The 24,142-nt window shown below is 39.4% G+C and overlaps 1 protein-coding gene across 3 annotated transcripts; it reads right to left on the bottom strand.

Moving 5' to 3' along the window:
- Positions 1–1,303: 1,303 nt before the first annotated feature.
- LOC146481229 (uncharacterized) lies at positions 1,304–22,442 on the bottom strand. Of its 3 annotated transcripts, none has more exons than XR_014864555.1 (8): positions 21,297–22,182; positions 19,068–19,162; positions 17,902–18,058; positions 16,389–16,452; positions 6,382–6,674; positions 4,958–5,129; positions 3,843–4,673; positions 1,304–3,793 (listed from the first exon to the last, which is right to left on the bottom strand). XR_014864555.1 is itself a non-coding variant. In XM_085108926.1 (8 exons), exons 2-8 carry the CDS (start codon positions 21,903–21,905, stop codon positions 4,465–4,467), a joined length of 1,599 nt encoding a protein of 532 aa, XP_084965052.1. In that variant the 5' UTR covers positions 21,906–21,927; positions 22,268–22,442; the 3' UTR covers positions 3,772–4,464. The 3 variants fall into 3 exon arrangements, 2 of the variants coding, with proteins under 2 accessions (XP_084965052.1, XP_084965051.1); XM_085108926.1 differs by adding an exon at positions 22,268–22,442 and having other exon boundaries at positions 3,772–4,673; positions 21,297–21,927; XM_085108925.1 differs by having other exon boundaries at positions 3,772–4,673.
- Between the last annotated feature and the right edge of the window lie 1,700 nt (positions 22,443–24,142).

The following is a 24,142-nucleotide window of genomic DNA, read 5'->3' as shown; positions in this document are numbered from 1 at the left end:
TCGAATTTTTTCCTCTAAAGGGGTACGGGGGATAGGGTCAAAAATGATCAAATTTTGAAGTCGGCATTTTTCACTCGTATAAGTCCCTATGGACCTCGGGTTGTTGAAAAAAATCACTTGGGAATCATTTAAGTACAAACAAAGCCCTTACAATTAGTTTTGACCTAAAAGTGACTTCATCCTATGTGGACTTTTTTTTTTGTCCCCGGTAGCTTAGGAGGCCTAAAACATGTCCCAGGAGACATTTTCTGACACGCTGTATCAATTGGCATTTTTTTCATAAATATTTTCTGGTAATCTAAAAATCGATTTTTTTTCCTCTTAGGAGGGGAGGGAGGCGGGATAGGGTCAAAAATGAACAAATTTTGAGGTCAGCATTTTTCACTCGTATAAGTCCTTAGGGACCTCGGGGTGTCGAAAAAAATATTTTGGGAATCACTTTTTTAAGTACAAACAAAGCCCTGAAAAAAGTTTTAGGTTTGACCCAAAAGTGACTTCTTCCTTTGCTGGTTTGGAAGGCCTAAAACGTGTTCCGGGAGACGTTTTGAGACACGCTGAATAGATTAGCTTCCTTTTCATGAATATTTTCTGGGGGTTCAAAAATCAAATTTTTTCCTCTTGGGGGGTTGGGGGCATAGGGTAAAAAATGACCAAGTTTTGAACTCGACATTTTTCCCTCGTTTAAGTTCTTAGGAACTTCGCGATGTCAAAAAAACCACTTGGGAATCGTTTTTAAGTACAAACAAAGCCCTGACAAAAAAGTTTAGCTTTGATCTAAAAGATACTTCATTTTTTGTGGGCTGTTTCTTTGTTCCCGGTCTTTTGGAAGCCCTAAAACGTGTCCCAGGGGACGTTTTCAAACACGCTGAATCAATTGGTCCCATTTTCATGAATACTTTCTGGGTGTCCAAAAATCGAATTTAATTCCTCTTGGCGGGTTGGGGGAGGGGGGGGGGGGGAAATGACCAAGTTTTGAACTCGACATTTTTCACTCATTTAAGTCCCTAGGAACCACGGGGTTTGGAAATCATTTTTAAGTACAAACAAATTAAACAACAAGAGGTCATATAACAATGACCTTTCAGCTCAAAATACAAAACATACGACACTCAAGCACATGGTTTTGAGAAAATCCAGCGCTAAAAGAAAATTCACAGGGAGTACCGCTCATTTCATAGAGAAAAGGGTGTTCTCTTAAAGACATACCTGTGAGGGCAAAACTTTTATTTAGGCTAAAACACGCACATGAGAGTCGCGTAGGCCTGTCAACCCCATTATTACCATAACATTAGCATTAAACATCTCAAGTGGCAAATGTTTTAATAGCAATTGCAATCATTTATTTACACACAGCTACATAATTCATCGGGTAATTTTTTTTGTCATCCCCACATCATTTATTTATCGGCCTTCAACGACCTTTATTTAAGCTAAGTTCTTCATAATTTCAATGTAGAGCGGAACTGATGAAGTGAATAAATAAAGTGCTGATTGCAATGCGCATTATTTCGCGACAATTCCTGTTCAGGAATAACTGGAAACATTGACTATCAGTTCAAAAATGAATGCAATATATTCCACCTGTTCCCATAAACCTGAAAACGTTCGCAAGAGTGTGTATTCTGTTTATTCTGCTATCTATCGTTTTGATTACGAAAACAGAATTAGTTCAAAAGGAACGTGAATAACGTATATTCCGTGAGTAAATATTCTGAAGTAGTCCTAGTCTCCTAGCAGCCGTTCTGTGTGGGGAGGAGCGTTGCGTGACGAGACACAGAAAGGCTGTGAGGGAGACTAGAGTAGTCCCGAAAAAAAAAAAACCGCGGCCATAAATTGCTTGCCTTGAACAGATAGGCAGTATACCATCGAAGTAATTTGAATTTTGTAATATGCAATTTAAACAGTTCATCAGTCAAACTTTCACCTGCTCAATGCCAAATTCTGGGTTACCTAGGTGTAAGAACCAAATTTATTCGCGTCCATCAATAAGATGATTCTTGTTGTCAGCGGTTAAAGGATTTAAAAATAAATAAATAATACTAATAATAAATAACCAGAAAATTTTACAATACTGAAACAACGGCAACCAAAGCTGCATGGGATCGAGCTTTAACTACATTCTTTTAAAAGAATATTCCATTCCCTTATTCAGTGTTCTTGGGAAAAAAGAAAATTTGAAATAATCAGTATGACCGAACTGGACTTTCTTAGCGTTCGTAATCACTTGGCGACTTTTTTGTCCCAGAGGGAGCATTGTTTGATCATTGTCGATTTTTTTGAGCAAGGTTAGTTTGCTCCTTTTCCCTCTTTCTTCAAGGTGAACTTGGACTCTTTCAAAAAAGCACTAGTTTCTTGACCGCATCCGTTTGTGTGTTTTACTTATCTATTTATATTTATTTATTTACTTGTTTATCTATTTGTAATTTGCATATTGTTAGCCAATTTATTTATTCACTTTTAACGACCCCTCACATTTTTGAAGGAGGTGGGGTTTCTTGGAAGAAGAAAAAGAAGAAGGGAATCCCATTGCAGCTCACTGACACTAGCTATGGGATGGAATCAATCCAATACAAAGCGGGCAGAGCGCCTCTGAACCATCTCAAGTTTAGCTATATGTTTTTCTTTGTGTTGTAGGTTATTTTTTCCTTATCTGTATTGTTTTGACGTATTTGTTTTCTTTGTTTTACGGCAGCTGTAAGCTTCACAGGTTCTTACACCAAGGTAAAACCCAAATTATACCCACAAACGAAACCTACTTATAACGCCGTGAAAAACTTCGACAATTTGCTCTTCCAAAATTAAAATTCTCTTCTATCAGGCTTAACGCAGTAAAATATCTAAACAAACCTATGTCAAATAATTTTCCTTAGTCACCATTGCGCCAAACGTTGCGAAGTCCTTGAAAAACGCCTGTTCAAGCGGCCGTTGTCATGTGACCAAACTTTGGGTGACTTAACACTAAACTATAAAGCTATCTTCAAGCAACGCATTAGAATAATACTTGACTTGGTTATTTACAGTAGTTGACTTGGCCCTAATCTGGATAAATTTGGCCTTTTTCGCTCCGATAAGGCAACAAATGTTTCCCGTGTCATTTTTGTAGTCCACACTACTCACTCTCTCATCCGCAGAAAAGCTTAATGCACAGTACAGCATACACACATTACTGTTGTGACGTCTGTGTTTTCATAAAGCTCCAAGTCAGAATTTTCAAATTTATCCATCGTGGAGAGCGTTTTAAACAGATCCTCGTTTTCAGTGGTCGTAAACACCGGTCTAGTGAGTACGGATGGCCGAATCGGAGAGAAAAACATTCGTTTTCAAATTTATCCTTATAGGTGTGGCCAAAGAAACGTAACATTTGCGTGAGGACAATAAAACGTTTTGTGAATTTTCATGCTTAACTTTGCAAAAAGTGGTAGTGAACTTATCAATTTCACTATAACATATTTTAAGAAATTTATAGTTTAAAATCCAACCGTGCAATAGCTTACTTTCAAAAGTTACATTTAACATTACTCGCTTCAATAGTTTTAGAAAATGTTTACACGGAAAATGTTACAAAACTGCAGGTTTATCTGCAAGTTATCGCCTATTGGATTTATTTGCTGTTGCTGCAAGGCGTTCAGTTTTGTTATGGGGCTACACGAGAAGCATTAATTGGAGAGAGCGCATTTCATTTCACACTTAAATAATTGGGAATAGCGCCAGCATGTCAGTTCTTGTTTATTTATTTTATCCAAAACAGCGGTTGGTCGCCAGGCGACCGACCGCTGGCCAAAGAGCCTGAGGACTCTGGGTACGAGATCAACACTAATACTGCCCGTTCTCATAACCGGGACCTGTAAAATTTGAGACACCTTACCCACAGGGATCTAGGAATTCAGTTCCCTGTGACAATCGAGAAACCTGCTTGTAGACTGGCACCAGAGCCCGATTTCAGTGCAACGTCTCAACGGTGCAGAGCACGCCGCTTAATTTTCAACACCAGTATACCTGCCAACTGCCGAAAACGTCCCAGCCACTTCCGAAGATTTTCGATTTTCAGAGGACTTCTGAACGTTGCCAAAAATGTCGAAAGATGTTCCGACGATATTTGAACAATTCCGATTCGAACGGATAGTAGACGTTTGAAACCAAAATGCAAACTGAAACACTAACGTTTTAGCGTGTCGTGATACAGCTAGGACACAACGTCAACATTTTGTGTCCTAACTGTATCAAAAAGCGCCCTTTTAGGAAAATTGAATTGAATTTTTGTTATTAATCATGTGTTAAAGAACAACTTGTCCGTGACAAATTGTCCTCGATGCGTGAGATCGATGTCTTTGGTCCGCAGGCGTGAGACTCAGGCATAATCCGTGAGAGTTGGCAGGTATACACTAGTACTATTCAACAAATCAAGTTCACATCGACACCCGCCAGTCACCATCTCTAACAAGACCAGAGTAAGAGAGGTAAATGTCAAATCTTTGCGGGATGGTTTACCATAGCGATCATACGTGTTGCTCTCTGACTTGCCTGCTCACTCCAATAATTGTTTAGTTTATCATAAGCCTGTCTCAACTCCAAAATCTTTTCGAGGCACTTCTCGACCTCACAAATGTTTTCCATCATTCGTTCTAATTCCCTTCTAGTCAACTGGGTGTCCATGGCGACGTCTCTTTTGTAGCCTGAAAAAATAAGCTAAGTTTGCAGTGGCTGCATTTCATAATTTTTCGGATAAACGCAGTGGGTGGGAGGAAAGAGGGTTCGGAGCATGCTCAACTCTGTTAGTTTATGGATGCTGTGACCTTTATACAAAGTTGCGTTTTTGAATGGACTTAAGTACAACACCCTCTACTTAAGTACAGCATCCTCTAAGATTAAACCAACTATCACCTACTGTTCAAAAGCAGTTGTTTAACAAAAACAGTGTACAAAAAAAATGGCTTACAAAATGAGGTCGGGCCCTTACTTGCTCCTCCTAGTTTGAAGTCTCTTGTCTTCCTCCTGGTTAACATATCCCAGCTTAGGCCCAAAAGAACCAAGACACTCAGAATACCCAACAAGGTAACTATAGTGTAGAAGAACAGATCCTCACTTCTGTGAAAGAGGTTTAAACGCGTATTCCATTCTCCTCCTCTGTCCTGTGGAAAAAGGTTTTTTTTTTACAAGAGTTTGTCAATCCTAATGCTGGAAGGTCGACATGTCGACTCTGAAGTTCAAGATTCACCCAACCGGTACGTCAATCACTGCAGCGGACCTCTGAGAAAACAACAACGTTTGGCTCAACGACAATCTCGTACCCAGAGTATTCAGGCTCTTTGGATGCGGTTGGTCGTCAGAAGAGACTCTGGAGAATTTGGAGAATCCTGGAAAATTTTCCAGCGTCTCTCCTGGCGACCAACCGCTTGCCAAAAAGCCTGAGGACTCTGGGAACGAGATTAGCTCAACGGGGTAAAGCCTGTTCCAAACCTCGCGCTACTGCCGTGCCGAACTTAAATCAGTTTGACCCGGCAGTGGCACGGCAGTAGCACGGCATTGGGTAAAACGTCGAATTTAATTCAGTCGCACCAAATTCTAAAACATATAAAATACAAAAGACGACAAAATTAACCCAAGATACATTAAAATAATTTATGAATTTAGCACATTTAGCACAGCAATAGCACGCCGTTTGAAACCAAGTCGTGCTACTGCCGTGCTAAATAGTCGTGTCAAACGTAATTCAGCCTGCCGAACTAAATGGTTTCAAACATCGTGTTACTGCCGTGTTTAGTTCGGCACGGCGGTAGCACGACGTTTGGAATAGGCCTAAAAAGGTTATGTTCGTGCGCTATGATTGGCGGATTTCGAGCCACTTTGTCGTCAGCCGGTTGTTTCCGCAAATCGTTAGTTGTTTCGTGAAGTTCAGAGTCCATCTGTTATTGAAAGGCGCAATAATGACGGCCTTTCGGCCTTCTTCAAGCTTGAAAGCGGCTGCGTATATATACAACATCAATTAGGAAACAACATTTTTATATTTTTGTCATGCTCATGTTAGTTTTTTTAATCTGAAGAACGCAGAACAGCCATGCCAAAACGTCAAGTCGGTAGGTATTAAGTAAAAGTCGAAGTTTTGTGCATGTAATGTACAAATTATTTTACTGAGACCCATATTTCCCTGGCAATGTCATCTGATTGTTTCTACGTCGGTTTCCAAGTCTCCCCGCGTTACCTGTTTCATCGCAAGAGGACAACAGTGTGAGAACCTTATGCCAATGTAGACAATTTACCAGATTAATACGTATACGCTTTTAATCCCTTAAGATAAAAGGGTGTTTTCTTTTGAATTCTATTTTTTTTTTCGTTGAGTATATAAGTATATAATGAAGTATATTATTTCTTAAAGCCACTTACTTTGAGATTAGGATTCTGAATGTAATCGAGGGCCATCTTGTATATCTTGCTGTCGACTAGTTCTTGTGTTCTACGCGTGGTGCAAGTTTTCAAGCCAACGTTGACATTAACAAAGGGGAGTGCCAGGTAGAATCCAACAAAGAAGGGGAAATCTAAAATTTTGACTTTCTCAAACTCGTCTCCGTATTCCCAGACTTTATTGAAGCTGTACGAAGTAGTGAACGCATCTAACAGAATTCCTTCTACCTCGTTGTCGAGAAGTCCCTTCCCGAGTGACTTAAGATCACTATACTCTGAAAAAACACAAACAAAAAAACTCTTAAGGACTACGACAAGAACAAGCTAAATTTTTCGTTTTTCTTAACAGAATAAGCCAAACAAGCCGACAGTCAGTATTAGTTGGCAAAGGTTCAAACTACGTCAACGAGAGCGCATACAAGTGCAATGAGACTACATGCGAGTCAATGAGAGTGCATCCAAATCAATGACAGTGCATGCATGCCAATGAAAGTGCAAGCAAGTCAATGAAAGTACATATAAGTCAAGGAACAGTGCATGCATATCAATGACAGTGCATGCATGCCAATGAGAGTGCAAGCAAGTCAGTGAAACTGCATGTAAATCAATGAAAGTGCATGCAAGTCAATCAGAGAGCATGCAAATCAATGAAAGTGCATGCAAGTCAATGAAAGTGCATGTAAGTTAATAAGAGTGCATACAAGTCAATGAGAGTGCACGCAAGTCAAAGAGAGTGCATGCAAATCAATGAAAGTGCATGTAAGTCAATAGAAGTGCATGCAAGTCAATAAGAGTGCATACAAGTCAATGAGAGTGCTTGCGACGCAATAAGAGTAAATACAAGTCAATGAGAATGCATGCATGTCAATGAGAGTGCAAGCAAGTCAATGAAAGCACATAAAGTTAATAAGAGTGTATGCAAATCAACGAAAGTGCATACAGGTTAATCGGAGTGTATGCAAATCAACAAGAGTGCATACAAGTCAATGACAGTGCCTGCTATAAAATGAAAGTGCATGCAATTCAATGAGAGTGGATACAAGTCAATGAGAGTGCACGCAAGTCAATGAGAGTGCAAGCAAGTCAAAGAGAGTGCATGCAAATTAATGAAAGTGCATACAAGTCAATAAGAGTGCATACAAATCAAAGAGAGCGCATGCAAATCAATAAAAGTGCATACAAGTCAATAAGAGTGCATACAAGTCAATGAGAGTGCACGCAATTCAAAGAGAGTGAATACAAATCAATGAAAGTGCATGTAAGTCAATGAGAGTGCATACAAGTCAATGAGAGTGCATGCAAATCAATGAAAGTGCGTACAAGTCAATAAGAGTGCATACAAGTCAATGAGAGTGCACGCAAGTGAACGAGAGTGCATGCAAATCAATGAAAAAGCATGTAACTCAATAAGAGTGCATACAAGTCAATGAGAGTGCACGCATGTCAATCGGAGTGCATGCAAATTAATGCAAGTGCATGTAAGTCAATAAGAGTGCATACAAGTCAATGAGAGTGCACGCATGTTAATGAAAGTGCATACAAGTCAATAAGAGTGCATACGAGTTAAAGAGAGTGCATGCAAATAAATGAAAGTGCATACAAGTCAATAAGAGTGCACGCAAGTCAAAGAGAGTGCATGCAAATCAATGAAAGTGCATGTAAGTCAATAAGAGTGCATCCAAGTCAATAAGAGTGCATACAAGTCAATGAGAGTGCTTGCGAGGCAATGAGAGTACATACAAGTCAATGAGAATGCATGCATGTCAATGAGAGTGCAAGCAAGTCAATGAAAGCAGATAAAGTTAATAAGAGTGTATGCAAATAAACGAAAGTGCATACAGGTTAATCAGAGTGTATGCAAATCAATAAGAGTGCATACAAGTCAATGAGAGTGCATGCAAATCAATGAAAGTCCATGTAAGTCAATAAGAGTGCATACAAGTCAATGCCAGTGCCTGCAAATCAATGAAAGTGCATGCAATTCAATGGGAGTGGATACAAGTCAATGAGAGTGCACGCAAGTCAAAGAGAATGCATGCAAATTAATGAAAGTGCATACAAGTCAATAAGAGTGCATGCAAGTCAATAAGAGTGCATACAAGTCAATGAGAGTGCATGCAAATCAATGAAAGTGCATACAAGTCAATAAGAGTGCATACAAGTCAATGCGAGTGCATGCAAGTTAAAGAGAGTCCACACAAGTCAAAGAGAGTGCATGCAAATCAATGAAAGTGCATGTAAGTCAATACGAGTGCATACAAGTCAATGAGAGTGCATGCAAGTCAATCAGAGTGTTTACAAGTCAATGAGAGTGCATGCAAAACAATGAAAGTGCATACAAGTCAATAAGAGTGCGTACAAGTTAATAAGAGTGCATGCAAGTCAAAGAGAGTCCACACAAGTCAAAGAGAGTGCATGCAAATCAATGAAAGTGCATGTAAGTCAATACGAGTGCATACAAGTCAATGAGAGTGCATGCAAGTCAATCAGAGGGTTTACAAGTCAATGAGAGTGCATGCAAATCAATGAAAGTGCGTACAAGTCAATAACAGTGCATACAAGTCAATGAGAGTGCACGCAAGTCAAACAGAGTGCATACAAATCAATGAAAGTGCATGTAAGTCAATAAGGGAGCATGCAAGTCAATAAGAGTGCATAAAAATCAATGAGAGTGCAGGCATGCCAATGAGAGTGCATGCAGATTAATGAAAGTGCATACAAGTCACTGAAAGTGCAAGTAATTTAATAAGAGTGCACACAAGTCAATGAGAGTGCACGCAAGTCAAAGAGAGTGCATGCCAATCAATGAAAGTGCACGTAAGTCAATAAGAGTGCATGCAAGTCAATAAGAGTGCATACAAGTCAATGAGAGTGCTTGCGAGGCAATGAGAGTGCATACAAGTCAATGAGAATGCATGCATGTCAATGAGAGTGGAAGCAAGTCAATGAAACCACATAAAGTTAATAAGAGTGTATGCAAATCAACGAAGGTGCATACAGGTTAATCAGAGTGTATGCAAATCAATAAGAGTGCATACAAGTCAATGAGAGTGCATGCAAATCAATGAAAGTCCATGCAAGTCAATAAGAGTTCATTCAAGTCAATGACAGTGAATGCAAATCAATGAAAGTGAATGCAATTTAATGAGAGTGGATACAAGTCAATGAGGGTGCACGCAAGTCAATGAGAGTGCACGCAAGTGAAAGAGAGTGCATGCAAATTAATGAAAGTGCATACAAGTCAATAAGAGTGCATGCAAGTCAATAAGAGTGCATACAAGTCAATGAGAGTGCATGCAAATCAATGAAAGTGCATACAAGACAATAAGAGTGCATACAAGTCAATGAGAGTGCATGCAAGTCAAAGAGAGTCCACACAAGTCAAAGAAAGTGCATGCAAATCAATGAAAGTGCATGTATGTCAATACGAGTGCATACAAGTCAATGAGAGTGCATGCAAGTCACTAAGAGTGTTTACAAGTCAATGAGAGTGCATGCAAATCAATGAAAGTGCATACAAGTCAGTAACAGTGCATACAAGTCAATGAGAGTGCACGCAAGTCAAAGAGAGTGCATGCAAATCAATGAAAGTGCATGTAAGTCAATAAGAGAGCATGCAGGTCAATAAGAGTGCAAGAAAGTCAATGAGAGTGCAGGCATGCCAATGAAAGTAAAAGCAAATCAATGAAAGTGCATACAAGTCAATAAGAGTACATACAAGTCAATGAGAGTGGGCGCAAGTCAAAGAGAGTGCATGCAAATTAATGAAAGTGCATACAAGTCAAAAAGAGTGCATGCAAGTCAATAAGAGTGCATACAAATCAATGAGAGTGAACGCAAGTCAAAGAGAGTGAATGCAAATCAATGAAAATGCATGTAAGTCAATGAGAGTGCATACAAGTCAATGAGAGTGCATGCAAATCAATGAAAGTGCGTACAAGTCAATAAGAGTGCATACAAGTCAATGAGAGTGCACGCAAGTGAACGAGAGTGCATGCAAATCAATGAAAGTGCATGTAAGTCAATAAGAGTGCATACAAGTCAATGAGAGTGCACGCATGTCAATCGGAGTGCATGCAAATTAATGCAAGTGCATGTAAGTCAATAAGAGTGCATACAAGTCAATGAGAGTGCACGCATGTTAATGAAAGTGCATACAAGTCAATAAGAGTGCATACGAGTTAACGAGAGTGCATGCAAATAAATGAAAGTGCATACAAGTCAATAAGAGTGCATGCAAGTCCATGAGAGTGCATGCAAATTAATGAAAGCGCATACAAGTCAATGAGAGTGCACGCAAATTAATGAAAGAGCATACAAGTCAATGAGAGTGCATACAAGTCAATGAGAGTGCATGCAAATCAATAAAAGTGCATGTAAGTCAATAAGAGTGCATGCAAGTCAATAAGAGTGCATACAAGTCAATGAGAGTGTTTGCGAGGCAATGAGAGTACATACAAGTCAATGAGAATGCATGCATGTCAATGAGAGTGCAAGCAAGTCAATGATAGCAGATAAAGTTGGTAAGAGTGTATGCAAATCAACAAAAGTGCATACAGGTTAATCAGAGTGTATGCAAATCAATAAGAGTGCATACAAGTCAGTGAGAGTGCATGCAAATCAATGAAAGTCCATGTAAGTCAATAAGAGTGCATACAAGTCAATTACAGTGCCTGCAAATCAATGAAAGTGCATGCAATTCAATGAGAGTGGATACAAGTCAATGAGAGCGACGCAAGTCAATGAGAGTGCAGGCAAGTCAAAGGGAGTGCATGCAAATTAATGAAAGTGCATACAAGTCAATAAAAGTGCATGCAAGTCAATAAGAGTGCATACAAGTCAATGAGAGTGCATGCAAATCAATGAAAGTGCATACAAGTCAATAAGAGTGCATACAAGTCAATGAGAGTGCATGAAAGTCAAAGAGACTCCACACAAGTCAAAGGGAGTGCATGCAAATCAATGAAAGTGCATTTAAGTCAATACGAGTGCATATAAGTCAATGAGGGTGCATGCAAGTCAATAAGAGTGCTTACAAGTCAATGAGAGTGCATGCAAATCAATGAAAGTGCATACAAGTCAATAACAGTGCATACAAGTCAATGAGAGTGCACGCAAGTCAAAGAGAGTGCATGCAAATCAATGAAAGTGCATGTAAGTCAAAAAGAGAGCATGCAAGTCAATAAGTGTGGATACAAGTCAATGAGAGTGCAGGCATGCCAATGAGAGTGCATCCAGATCAATGAAAGTGCATGTAAGTTAATAAGAGTGCATACAAGTCAATGAGAGTGCACGCAAGTTAAAGAGAGTGCATGCAAATCAATGAAAGTGCATGTAAGTCAATAAGAGAGCATGCAGGTCAATAAGACTGCATACAAGTCAATGAGAGTGCAGGCATGCCAATGAGAATGCATGCAGATCAATGAAAGTGCATACAAGTCAATGAAAGTGCATGTAAGTTAATAAGAGTGCATACAAGTCAATGAGACTGCACGCAAGTCAAAGAGAGGGCATGCAAATAAATGAAAGTGCATGGAAGTCAATAAGAGAGCATGCAAGTCAATAAGAGTGCATACAAGTCAATGAGAGTGCAGGCATGCCAATAAGAGTGCATGCAGATCAATGAAAGTGCATGTAGGTTAATTAGAGTGCATACAAGTCAATGAGAGTGCACACAAGTCAAAGAGAGTGCATGCAAATCAATGAAAGTGCATGTCAGTCAATAAGAGTGCAGACAAGTCAATAAGAGTGCATACAAGTCAATGAGAGTGCTTGCGAGGCAATGAGAGTACACAGAAGTCAATGAGAATGCATGCATGTCAATGAGAGTGCAAGCAAGTCAATGAAAGCAGATAAAGTTAATAAGTGTGTATGCAAATCAACGAAAGTGCATACAGGTTAATCAGAGTGTATGCAAATCAATAAGAGTGCATACAAGTCAATGAGAGTGCATGCAAATCAATGAAAGTCCATGTAAGTCAATAAGAGTGCATACAAGTCAATGACAGTGCCTGCAAATCAATGAAAGTGCATGCAATTCAATGAGAGTGGATACAAGTCAATGAGAGTGCACGCAAGTCAAAGAGAGTGCACGCAAGTCAAAGAGAATGCATGCAAATTAATGAAAGTGCATACAAGTCAATAAGAGTGCATGCAAGTCAATAGGAGTGCATACAAGTCAATGAGAGTGCATGCAAATCAATGAAAGTGCATACAAGTCAATAAGAGTGCATACAAGTCAATGAGAGTGCATGCAAGTCAAAGAGAGTCCACACAAGTCAAAGAGAGTGCATGCAAATCAATGAAAGTGCATGTAAGTCAATACGAGTGCATACAAGTCAATGAGAGTGCATGCAAGTCAATAAGAGTGTTTACAAGTCAATGAGAGTGCATGCAAATCAATGAAAGTGCATACAAGTCAATAAGAGTGCATACAAGTCAATGAGAGTGCATGCAAGTCAAAGAGAGTCCACACAAGTAAAAGAGAGTGCATGCAAATCAATGAAAGTTCATGTAAGTCAATACGAGTGCATACAAGTCAATGAGAGTGCATGCCAATCAATGAAAGTGCATGTAAGTCAATAAGAGAGCATGCAAGTCAATAAGAGTGCATAAAAGTCAATGAGAGTGCAGGCATGCCAATGAGAGTGCATGCAGATCAATGAAAGTGCATACAAGTCACTGAAAGTGCAAGTAAGTTAATAAGAGTGCATACAAGTCAATGAGAGTGCACGCAAGTCAAAGATACTGCAGGCAAATCAATGAAAGTGCATGTAAGTCAATAAGAGTGCATCCAAGTCAATAAGAGTGCATACAAGTCAATGAGAGTGCTTGCGAGGCAATGAGAGTACATACAAGTCAATGAGAATGCATGCATGTCAATGTGAGTGCAAGCAAGTCAATGAAAGCAGATAAAGTTAATAAGAGTGTATGCAAATCAACGAAAGTGCATACAGGTTAATCAGAGTGTATGCAAATCAATAAGAGTGCATACAAGTCAATGAGAGTGCATGCAAATCAATGAAAGTCCATGTAAGTCAATAAGAGTGCATACAAGTCAATGACAGTGCCTGCAAATCAATGAAAGTGCATGCAATTTAATGAGAGTGGATACAAGTCAATGAGGGTGCACGCAAGTCAAAGAGAGTGCATGCAAATTAATGAAAGTGCATACAAGTCAATAAGAGTGCATGCAAGTCAATAAGAGTGCATACAAGTCAATGAGAGTGCATGCAAAACAATGAAAGTGCATACAAGTCAATAAGAGTGCATACAACTCAATGAGAGTGCATGCAAGTCAAAGAGAGTCCACACAAGTCAAAGAGAGTGCATGCAAATCAATGAAAGTGCATGTAAGTCAATACGAGTGCATACAAGTCAATGAGAGTGCATGCAAGTCAATGAGAGTGTTTACAAGTCAATGAGAGTGCATGCAAATCAATGAAAGTGCATACAAGTCAATAACAGTGCATACAAGTCAATGAGAGTGCACGCAAGTCAAAGAGAGTGCATGCAAATCAATGAAAGTGCATGTAAGTCAATAAGAGAGCATGCAAGTCAATAAGAGTGCATACAAGTCAATGAGAGTGCAGGCATGCCAATGAGAGTGCAAGCAAATCAATGAAAGTGCATACAAGTCAATAGGAGTGCATGGAAGTTAATGAGAGTGCATGCAAATCAATGAAAGTGCATACAAGTCAATGAGAGTGCATACAAGTCAATGAGAGTGCATACAAGTCAATTAGAGTGCACGCAAGTGAACGAGAGTGCATGCAAATCAATGAAAGTGCATGTAAGTCAATAAGAGTGCATACAAGTCAATGAGAGTGCACGCATGTCAATCGGAGTGCATGCAAATTAATGCAAGTGCATGTAAGTCAATAAGAGTGCATACAAGTCAATGAGAGTGCACGCATGTTAATGAAAGTGCATACAAGTCAATAAGAGTGCATACGAGTCAATGAGAGTGCATGCTAATCAATGAAAGTGCATACAAGTCAATGAGAGTGCATGCAAGTCAATGAGAGTGCATGCAAATCAATGAAAGTGCATACAAGTCAATAAGATTGTATGCAAGTCAATAAGAGTGCATACAAGTCCATGAGAGTGCATGCAAATTAATGAAAGTGCATACAAGTCAATAAGAGTGCATGCAAGTCAATGAGAGTGCACGCAAGTCAAAAGAGAGTGCATGCAAATCAATGAAAGTGCATGTAAGTCAATAGGAGTGCATGCAAGGCAATAAGAGTGCATACAAGTGATGAGAGTGCACGCAAGTCAAAGAGAGTGCATGCAAATCAATGAATGTGCATGTAAGTCAACAAGAGTGCATGTAAGTCAATAAGAGTGCATACAAGTCAATGAGAGTGCACGCATGTCAATGAGAGTGCATCAGAGACCATAAGGGAAAAGGAGAGTGAACGAGAGTACATGAGAGTCGATGAGAGAACATGAGAGTGAATATTGGAGTACGCCAGAGACCATGAGGGTGCATGAGAGGGAATGAGAGTACATAAGAGACAATGAGAGAACATGAGAGTCAATATGAGAGTACATCAGAGACCATGAGGGTACGTGAGAGTACATGAGAGTCACAAGAGAACATGAGAGTCAATATGAGAGTACATCAGAGACAATGAGGGTACATGCGAGTGAACGAGAGTATATGAGAGACATCGAGAGTGCATGAACGTCATTGAGAGTGTATGAGAGCTTATGAGAGTCAATGAGGGTACATGCGAATCAATGATAGCGCATGTGAGTCGACGACAGTACATAAGAGTTAATGAGAATGTATGAGGATCAATGAGGGTACCAGGGTTAATGATGGAAGTCAATGAGATGAAAATCACGAGATTCGGTGAGAGTAGATGTGAGCCTAAAGCCAAATGAATGACTGCAGAGGGAGAGCTAAAGTGAGTTCAAATGCTGTGAGAGTGCGTGAAAGTCAGCTCTGTGGAGTGCACGCTAGTTACAGACCGAACTCTCGTCAAATCTTCCGTTTGTTGACAACCTGGGCATAACAACTCAGAAATGGATTGTATATGACGTATCTTTATCTGGAACCAGTAGTTTTTCCCTCTATTTACTACTTCTAATATCAAATTTGTCAGTCTAACTGTACTGGTTCTAGTGTACCGGATGCAGTTCTTGGCAATATACGCACCGTTTCATTTTGTGTTTTTGGCGAACCAATAAATCACGCTGGATTTAATTTTGAGATACATAACTGTTCTTGGGTTTTGTTCTTGAACATTGCGTAGGCGATTGTATTCACATTTCAGCGCGTACTTTAACTTTGTTGGTTAAAAAAAAAGCTGAATTCAATCAAGAGGACCAATTTTCGTGGATAAAAGTAGCGTTAATTCGAACTAATCACTGACAAGGTAATTTTTTACTTATTTGAGTGAGGATCAATTCCGTTCATATCCTGGCGAAACGCGGTAAGTCCATCTTCGAACTATCAAAACTTAACTCGCGCCAGAGCTGCATCGTTCCTGATAAGTAAGAGTGATCGTTTAAAAAAACACGATGCCTACAAATAAGGAAGTATTTTTGCGTGGTTAATGATTATGCGGGGGAAGCAGATCTCAGCAAGGGCTATTGAAATCCAAAAAGAAAGTTAGGGGTAACCACGCATTTTTCAGATATAATGAAGCAACAATTATTCTAAAAAACATTAAAATACAAAGCAATGTATGGCTTTTTTTTCCAAATTGAAGCTTTATTATCTCTGAAAAAAGCATGGTTACCCCCAATTTTATATTTAGATGCCAAGAGCACTTGCTAAGTTCTGCTTTCTCCGCATAGTTCTAAACTGCGCAAAAATATCCCTGTACTTAGTAAGCATCACCCATAGGAAACCCGAGTATTTCGAGATGCGCAGAACATATGCGAAGTAACAAAAGTAGGCACCGTCCTTTAGGGAAAAGTCACAAATGAAACAGTCAAAATTGAGACTTGGTAAAAGGCACATAAGAGTCTCTTACTCGTAACTATTACTCCTTGCTTCAGGGCTTCGTTGTATCCTTGACTTCCATTCAAAACTCCAAACTGTAGCAAGAAAAAAAAGCATGGTACATCGTGTCTTTATCAGTCCATTCCTTCAATACGAGATCACAAATTCCAATACGTTTTGCTGAATTGCCTCCCTGTTCAGTTAAAAATTTAAATATTAATGTTGCAACTTATTCCAGTAGAAACCCTTCAGAAAAGATGGAAGTGCTCAGACGTATTCCTCTTTTGCCATTCCGACGGAAATGACCGGAAAATTCCCGTGCTTACCTTTTATTTTAGAAATATTTTACTTCAGTGAACTGCACCATTTATATTTCCAACAAAAAATTTTTTTGCTGTTTATATGACAAGTGGTAACAGGCACCGAACTAGCCGAACCACTAAGCCCGTGCCATCATTGGCACCGGTCCATTCCGATCGTTTTTCTGCCCTTGCCCCGCACATTCCGGATCGAACTGGAGTTTTTGAGGAGAGGGGAAAACCAGAGTACCCGGAGAAAAACCTCTCGGAGTAAAGACGTGAACCAACAACAAACTCAACCCACACATGACGCCGAGTCCGGGAATCGAATCCGGGCTACATTGGTGGGAGGCGAGTGCTCTCACCACTGCGCCATCCCTGCCCCCCGCACATGAAATAATGAGTTCTGAATGTAGATTAATTAACAGTGGTGGATCCAGACCTTCCATACGGGTCTCGGTTATGATCTACAATGTAAAACTGAACCAAGACGGGGGAGGAGGGCTAGCTACTGATTAGGGTATATACCTTCAGATTAGAGCAGTTTTCAATTGAGTGTTATAAAACCTAAACCAAAGTAATTTCTCTGACCAATCACAACAGATGTAAATAGCACACTAAGCCAATCAGAACTCGAAGCAAATACATGTAACCTGCGTCAAGCGCGGGAAAACGCGTGCGACCAAGTACGATTGGTTTTGGTTTGGTTTCCCATTGGTTGAGATCAATCATAGAGTCTAGCAAAGCAAAACTAAAGCTAACGCGAAATTGCTTTTGACACTCAATTGAAAGCCGCTCTAAGGTATCATTCCAGATATAACAAATAGCTGAGGGGAGTGGTCAAAACTACTATACTCGAACAGGACCCACCAAACCACAGAATAGGTGGTGGTCTCTGCCTGCATCCCCCTTCCTCAATCTCCAAAGATGTTGTCTTTTTTGAATAGCCATCCCTCGATTTATCCATCAGTAAAAAACGACCGTGAGATTCAAACCTCAGTTTTCTTGTTTATCTAGCATCGCTGACTCTTGCTAGCTGAATATTTTTGTGTTAATTCAAATTTTAAAGCCAATAAAGTAATGTTAAAAGTAATGTTCATAAGATAGGTGGTGTCTTTAATAACCCCCCTTCCCCAGACAAGGTAGGTGCTTTTCGAACAAACTTGTTATGTTGCTAGTTCCCTTAGTGTCCATCTGTTATTGTAATCATTAATTGAGTTACTTCTTCTTATCAGTCTAACCAACCTTTTGGCCCAGAATCATAGTGTGGTCTGTCACAGTTGCAAACGTCGAAGCTGATATCATGGTTGCAGTTAGGTATGCCATAACAATGACACCCACAAACATCCAGATGACACCAAGAACTCGGGTCAAAAATAACTTAGGCGCTTTATCTCCATATCTAAGGACAGAATAACATTAACAGGCAACAAAAATTTTAATGCGCACTTTACTCTGGCTCAATACCTCAAGGAAGAATTTTGTTGGAATTGTTCAGCTTTAAAGCTTTGAGCTTAAATGCTCTTACCATGCATCATTTAATTCCAGTAGAGCCCATCCCCCGGGGCATTAGTGGAGGGATTTTTCCACATTTTTCGTCCCGGAAACCCCCCCCCCCCTCCCCCACCACCACCACCACCAAGGGGAAATTTTCACGGTCTCGTGAATTTTTGTTTCATAGCATTCTCACTTCCTTTCAAGTTCACCAGCGAAGACATAAATTAAATTCGTGATTAGCTGTACATGCACAGAACTAACAGTCATTGGAACGATACCTGTTAGAGACTTAGCTTGCGTTCGATTGACCCGTATTTCGGAATAAGAATAAGCGGAGCGGAATAACTGTTAAATTTCTCTCTTTAAGAAATTTGGGAGACCAATTCTGCAAACAATCGCTGACACATGAGAATTTAAGAGCCGTCTCGTGCTCCAGTAACCCCTAAAGCCTTTTATGAGGGCTTTCTTGTCATCGTTGTATGTATTTCTAATCCGAAATAGGGCCAATCGAACTCACCTTTAGTTTGGCTTGAATTAATTATCATTATTTACATGAAGGTAAGCACAGAAACGAAGAACTTATCTTTTTATGTGCCGTGGGGCGTTTGAACGGCTCGTTTGTCCTGGCCGTGAAGCCTTTACCAGTTTGTTTTAAAAAACTCCTAATTCCCCGGGGACGGTCCGGGGAGGATAGGCCCTGCATGCTGGAATTGACTGGTTGATTGACAGGAGACTGAGGAACTGACTGCAGGAACGTGTGCGCTTATTTTCATGTCTACAGACAGTTATATAACACTGAGAACGGAGTTAAAGACATTATTTAGCAATACAACCAACAAGACACATAGTCTTTCACAGTTTTTCGCACTATCACGAAGAACTCGACACTGAACATTCCATTTCTACACACTTACCCAACGGTTGTCATGGTAACGAATGCCCACCAAATTCCTTCCAGAGAACCACGAAAGAATCCCTGAGGAAATTCTTCTGGGTTTGCTCGAGAATCCTACAACAAACGTTTTAGTCTTAGTAGTTTTTTTTTCCTCAGAAAAACATCCGAGATCTTTCCAGGCTCGCTTTCTCTTAGGCGATCTCGAAACTTTTCAGAAACGAGTGCCAGGGCTGCAGAAAAGACTATCATCAACCCCTTTCTTCTTTTGGTGTAACTCATAAGTGTCGCAAAGCAGAATTACGGCATTATTACACGAGCGTCCGTTAAATATGAGATGATAGACAGTCAAGCAAGCACGAATAGCATAATTGTTTTATAAAAAACAACCAAGTTATATTGTTGGAACCTACTGATTTTATTTTACAAGGAAGCTCGGAAGACACTTTTCGGGTGTAGTATAATTAGCAATTATTACACGAGCACGCTTTGGATATGATATCATATCCATTGTTCAAGCGCGAGTGGAATAATCGTCAAGAAATATTGCTAGATCTTGCTGATTTCGTTTTGCAAGAACAAACAGGAAACATTTAATGGTCGCTACTTCTCAGGCATGGTATAATTGCTCATATACCATGGCCGCTAAGCCAATCAAATCCCTGGAATGCATTATGGGACTATACAATGATCCAGTTTTTAATAAATACCTCTCTTACGTCCGTACTGTAAGTTACGGACCGAGTTTGTTCCCGTCGATTTCGCGCTTGGGCCATAAATCAACGGGAAAAAACCGAGGATCCGTAAGTTACTGTACGGACCGAGAAAAGGAGATTGGTAAGATATGTATTATATCTCAAAGGTTAATCGGGCGCACGGGAAAGGAAACTTTCAAATTTAGCGGGCCGTACATTGAAATACAGCGAAACTGACCAATCACACCACGTGTACTAACTGAAAGATATAATAACATCAAGGAACGAATGACTAGAGGTACAATTCACAAGGCGAACAATTTTAGTTTTGAAAACGTCTAAATCAAAGAGAGATTTGTCGGAGCAGAGAAAGCGAGGAAATGAGAACACATTTAAGCATGTGTATACCGAGTACACCTGAATTTTGCTCTTGCGGTGGAAGTGATTAGTATGGGATTAACTGCCGCAAAGAACAAAGAACTGATAATTGTATCTTTACCATGGTACTATGCCTTGTGTATTTAAGCCACATTTTAATTAAAAATTTCTTTCAGTTATTGCCGGCACTTATGCGCCACACGCTTGATTCCTAGCGTGATGTATTCACTTTAATCATAAAGTCTACCATTCGCAATAACAACTCACTGAATAAATTGCCGGTGTCTTCTTTTCAGAAAATCAATTAGCCATTATGGTAATTTATCTTCGGCAACTTCTTCGGCAATATAATATATATAAATCTACATTTGAACACCTATCGCGTTTTATTTTTGTTTTTTGATTTTTTGTTTTCAAAGGTTAATTAATTGTTAGCGGCCATCTCTCAGATATTCCTTCTTTTGCTCCGATGAAAGTGATTAAATTTCACTGAACTCTCTCAAAAAGATATTAAAATATTTGTTGACAAACTGTCTGGAGTATTTCAAAGTCTAATGAATTATTTACATGGTATTTCTTTTAGGTGCTAGGTTTGAACAACATATAAAAATAGGGCGCTCTTTTTTCTTACTTATTTCCACGACTAATCGAATCGACTAATCAAAGAGGGTGAAAATAAGGCCTATATTTTGGCGGGAACCGAAAGCCTTTTAACTCTTATTTTCACTAAAAATAAGTATCAAGGCTATAGCCGCGAGCGACACTGTTCTGTCCATTTTATGCACCGACTCGCGACTATTTGCAAAAATTAGGTTCATCTATAACAACGGGGACAATGGTCGTTTAGAATTGGAGGAGCTTCTCTCAAGCTTCAATTTACAGACCAGCTGGAAAAATAATCCTTTCGTAGTTTGTTCACAATCCTTGGTTTACCTATTTTACCTATTCTCGCAATCTCAGTCATTCGTCTTTACAATATTACTGTACCTGCCGCTGCTGTTTATATTTAAAGCTTTTTGTTTCTTGCATGGGAAATTATTGTAATTATTTCACATCGTTCCGCCCTTTTCTTTTAGTTTCTGTTCCTAAGAGGAGCCGTTATCGAAGTACAGAAATTTAATATCTAAAGCTTCATTGCTTCTGTTAAAAAGGCAAAATAAAGAAAATGTAATACTCACCAATGCCCAGACAAGAATTCCGAATATTGCATTTAAGATCAAAGCCAGCAGAAGGACGGTCCAACTTTGAGAGATTTCCTTTAGTGCATTAGACTTCGCCCGCTGCTCGAGAAAGTTTCGATTTTTTACGACGGCTATCCCGGGAGATTCTATTAATCTTTGGAACGTGCTGGCGTAAGAAAGACTTTGAATATTTGAATAAAGAAGTGGGAAGACGATATCATATTGTTTACGGTCCTGCATGCATTGTTTTTGTTCCTCAAAATTCCTGGCTTCGCGCACGTAGTTTAACATAGAACTGGAGTTTGATCGACAACATTCCCTGAATATCTGATTGACTGCTTGGTGAAAGATTCCCGAAATGTTTCCATTGCTGTCTTTCATGAGGTAAGGCGGACTATGAAGCCAACAGACATTTAGTTTGTCAAAGTTACATAGATCCGGTCTTCTTCGAGTTGAAGGACGGTAGCGGACGGACGGAGTTGAACTGGTGGCCATGTTAACAGAAGAACTTGTGTTGCAAGACAAGCAAGGAGTTGAAGGTGACTGAGACTTTACTTGGAAAAGAAACAAAACAAAATAAGCGCCAACCTGCCACCTGATCGTCATTTCCGTATGCTTTCAATGGTCTCTGCAATACAGAGCAAAAGCTATTAGTAAGTCTTTCTCTTGCCTTTATGAGAGCCGCCCCTCTTTTAATGAAAGAATATGCATAATAAACTAATTTGTTATTTTTCGACCTTTTGTGTCAACAATTTTTCATTGGTTCAACTGTTTTGGCGAAAGCCACTTAATTCTGTTTTTGTAATTATAATTTACAGCACTACTGAAAAAAGCTTGAATGTGCCCTAATTGCAGCAAAACAGCCCGTGCTAATTAGCCGTTTTTTCCTAAACTTTACAGAACAGGTCATCCTATAAATTTTGGAGAATTTTCTCTTTTTTGCATAACTGACTCATTTTGAATATCACCTGTTTGTTCTTGACAGTCATATGCTTCTGTGGGTGTTCTCAGCTGGAGTTAACTGACCCATAGGCGTTGTCAAGCTATTATTTCTTTGTAATCCTTACAAAAAGCTTTAAATTGGTCTTTATAAAGGACTTTTATGTCTACTAGTTTGAACTCATAAACGGACGAGAATAAAAATACAGGTTTGAAGCATCTGCTTCACTTCACACAGATAAGTTCTTATGTTTTATATGCAAATATGTCAGCGAAACCTAATCATTTAGCACATTCGGACTTTAATCGATATTATGTGCGTCTTTGTGTGTAGCGGACGTCAACACTAATAACAAATAGATTAGCCATTTCCAAACACTGGTCGTTTTCCCAATCTCTTCTGTCATACCTGACACATCTGCTTTTAGAACAGTTTCCTACGCGGAATCTCAACGGAAGTTTTGAAACTATGTTCTACGCTGCTTCCTACCGGGACCAATTTTACCTCGGGAAATAGCTGATTTACCCTAGGTAGAATTTTTTTTTTTTTTACGTGTAAACGATTTTACTTCGGATAAATTTACTAAGGAAACTTGCTATGGTTACCCAGGAAGAAGGAGAAGAACTTCCCTTGATAGGATCCAAAATGGATAAGAGTCGATCGGTTTTTCAAAGATAAAACAACTAATGAAATGTCGAGTTTTTGACAGAAGGTTGATAGCTTTGATCGCAGGTTGTCGGAAAAGGCGAACATTAAGCCAAATTTGCCGCTTTCCTTACGGCAGATAAGACAGTAAACTTTTCCAATGTTCCACCCACGAACAAAGACTAAGGAAAGTTCAACAACTGAGCTTAATAACCCGCGTAATAAAAAAGTGGAGTTATATTTGAAGTCACTTAGCATTTAATCACTACCACTTGCGCCGGGCCACTTTCATCCCGATCAAGTTAATAAGTTTGGGTCATATGCCAGCTTAATTTTGTTTTCGGAAAATTTCTTTCTGGTCGGTAAATTAAAGTGGATTTTTCACTTCGGTATTAATTTAAAGTGCACAAAGACGTAAATTGAACTGTCTGAACTGGCATTACGTAAGAAAACTATCACAAATATTAATTTATCTCCACACATTTAAGATGAAGTTATGATACCTTCGAAGCGTCGCTGTATTTTCACTAGTTTTTGTTACTAATTGAACAACAAATTGCCATACTTGTCTCTCCGCAAAAATGCCATTTTTCCCACTGAAATGCTCGACCTGCCCCAAAGCTTGTTTAATATATCATGTTTATTTTATAAATTTGCTTTTTACAGGGTGTTAACAGAAGCAGAAAAAGACATCGATCGACAAAATGCTAACGTGTAAATTTGCCCATGCGATGGTTATGGTTATGTAAACGAGAAGCTGTAGACAGCTTGTATCCGGGGTATGCTGCTGTAGCTAGATTCTAGCAAAAGGCGAAAAGCTTGTACGTGCTGGCAATGAGTGGTATGACATCTTAGTGTGAAAAACGTACGCTTATTTGATAACTGGATAGACTTGTGGAAAGATCTCTATCATAACTTTATAGCTGGATCCTTTGCGGGGTTTTTATTTATTTCTTCAATTTTTTTTTTTTTGGTGGGGGGGGGGGACTTCCATAGAAACGTGACCGGGGATGCTAGTCACAAATTTTGAAAAGTTAGAGTGCCAGAATCTCGTTTGTGAGCATGCATGAATGAAATTCATTTTCACCCCTAGAAAGTACAAATTCACAAACAAGTTATTTTTGTCATATTTTTGTCGTGGTTATAAATACCCTTAACAAGCACCAGGATAGGTCCAAAGGGGTGCCAGACCCCTAATTTGTTGAGCGTTGAGGCTCCACGTCACCTTTTTAGTTTTGTGGATTTATGAACTGAGAAA

This window comes from Pavona decussata, unplaced genomic scaffold, assembly GCF_977016875.1.
Source record: "Pavona decussata unplaced genomic scaffold, jaPavDecu1.1 SCAFFOLD_51, whole genome shotgun sequence".
Taxonomy (NCBI): domain Eukaryota; kingdom Metazoa; phylum Cnidaria; class Anthozoa; order Scleractinia; family Agariciidae; genus Pavona; species Pavona decussata.
Note: the sequence above shows the minus strand (reverse complement) of the source record. Positions and strands in the feature narration are given on the sequence as shown.

Bases quoted from the DNA above. Each gene is read 5' to 3' on its own strand.
- LOC146481229 (XM_085108926.1), bottom strand. From the start codon at position 21,905: ATGACGATCAGGTGGCAGGTTGGCGCTTATTTTGTTTTGTTTCTTTTC. The intron at 18,059-19,067 runs GTAAGTGTGTAG...TTCTGTCCTTAG, and splicing joins GTTACCATGACAACCGTTGG to ATATGGAGATAAAGCGCCTA. The intron at 5,130-6,381 runs GTAAGTGGCTTT...CTTTTTCCACAG, and splicing joins TTCAGAATCCTAATCTCAAA to GACAGAGGAGGAGAATGGAA.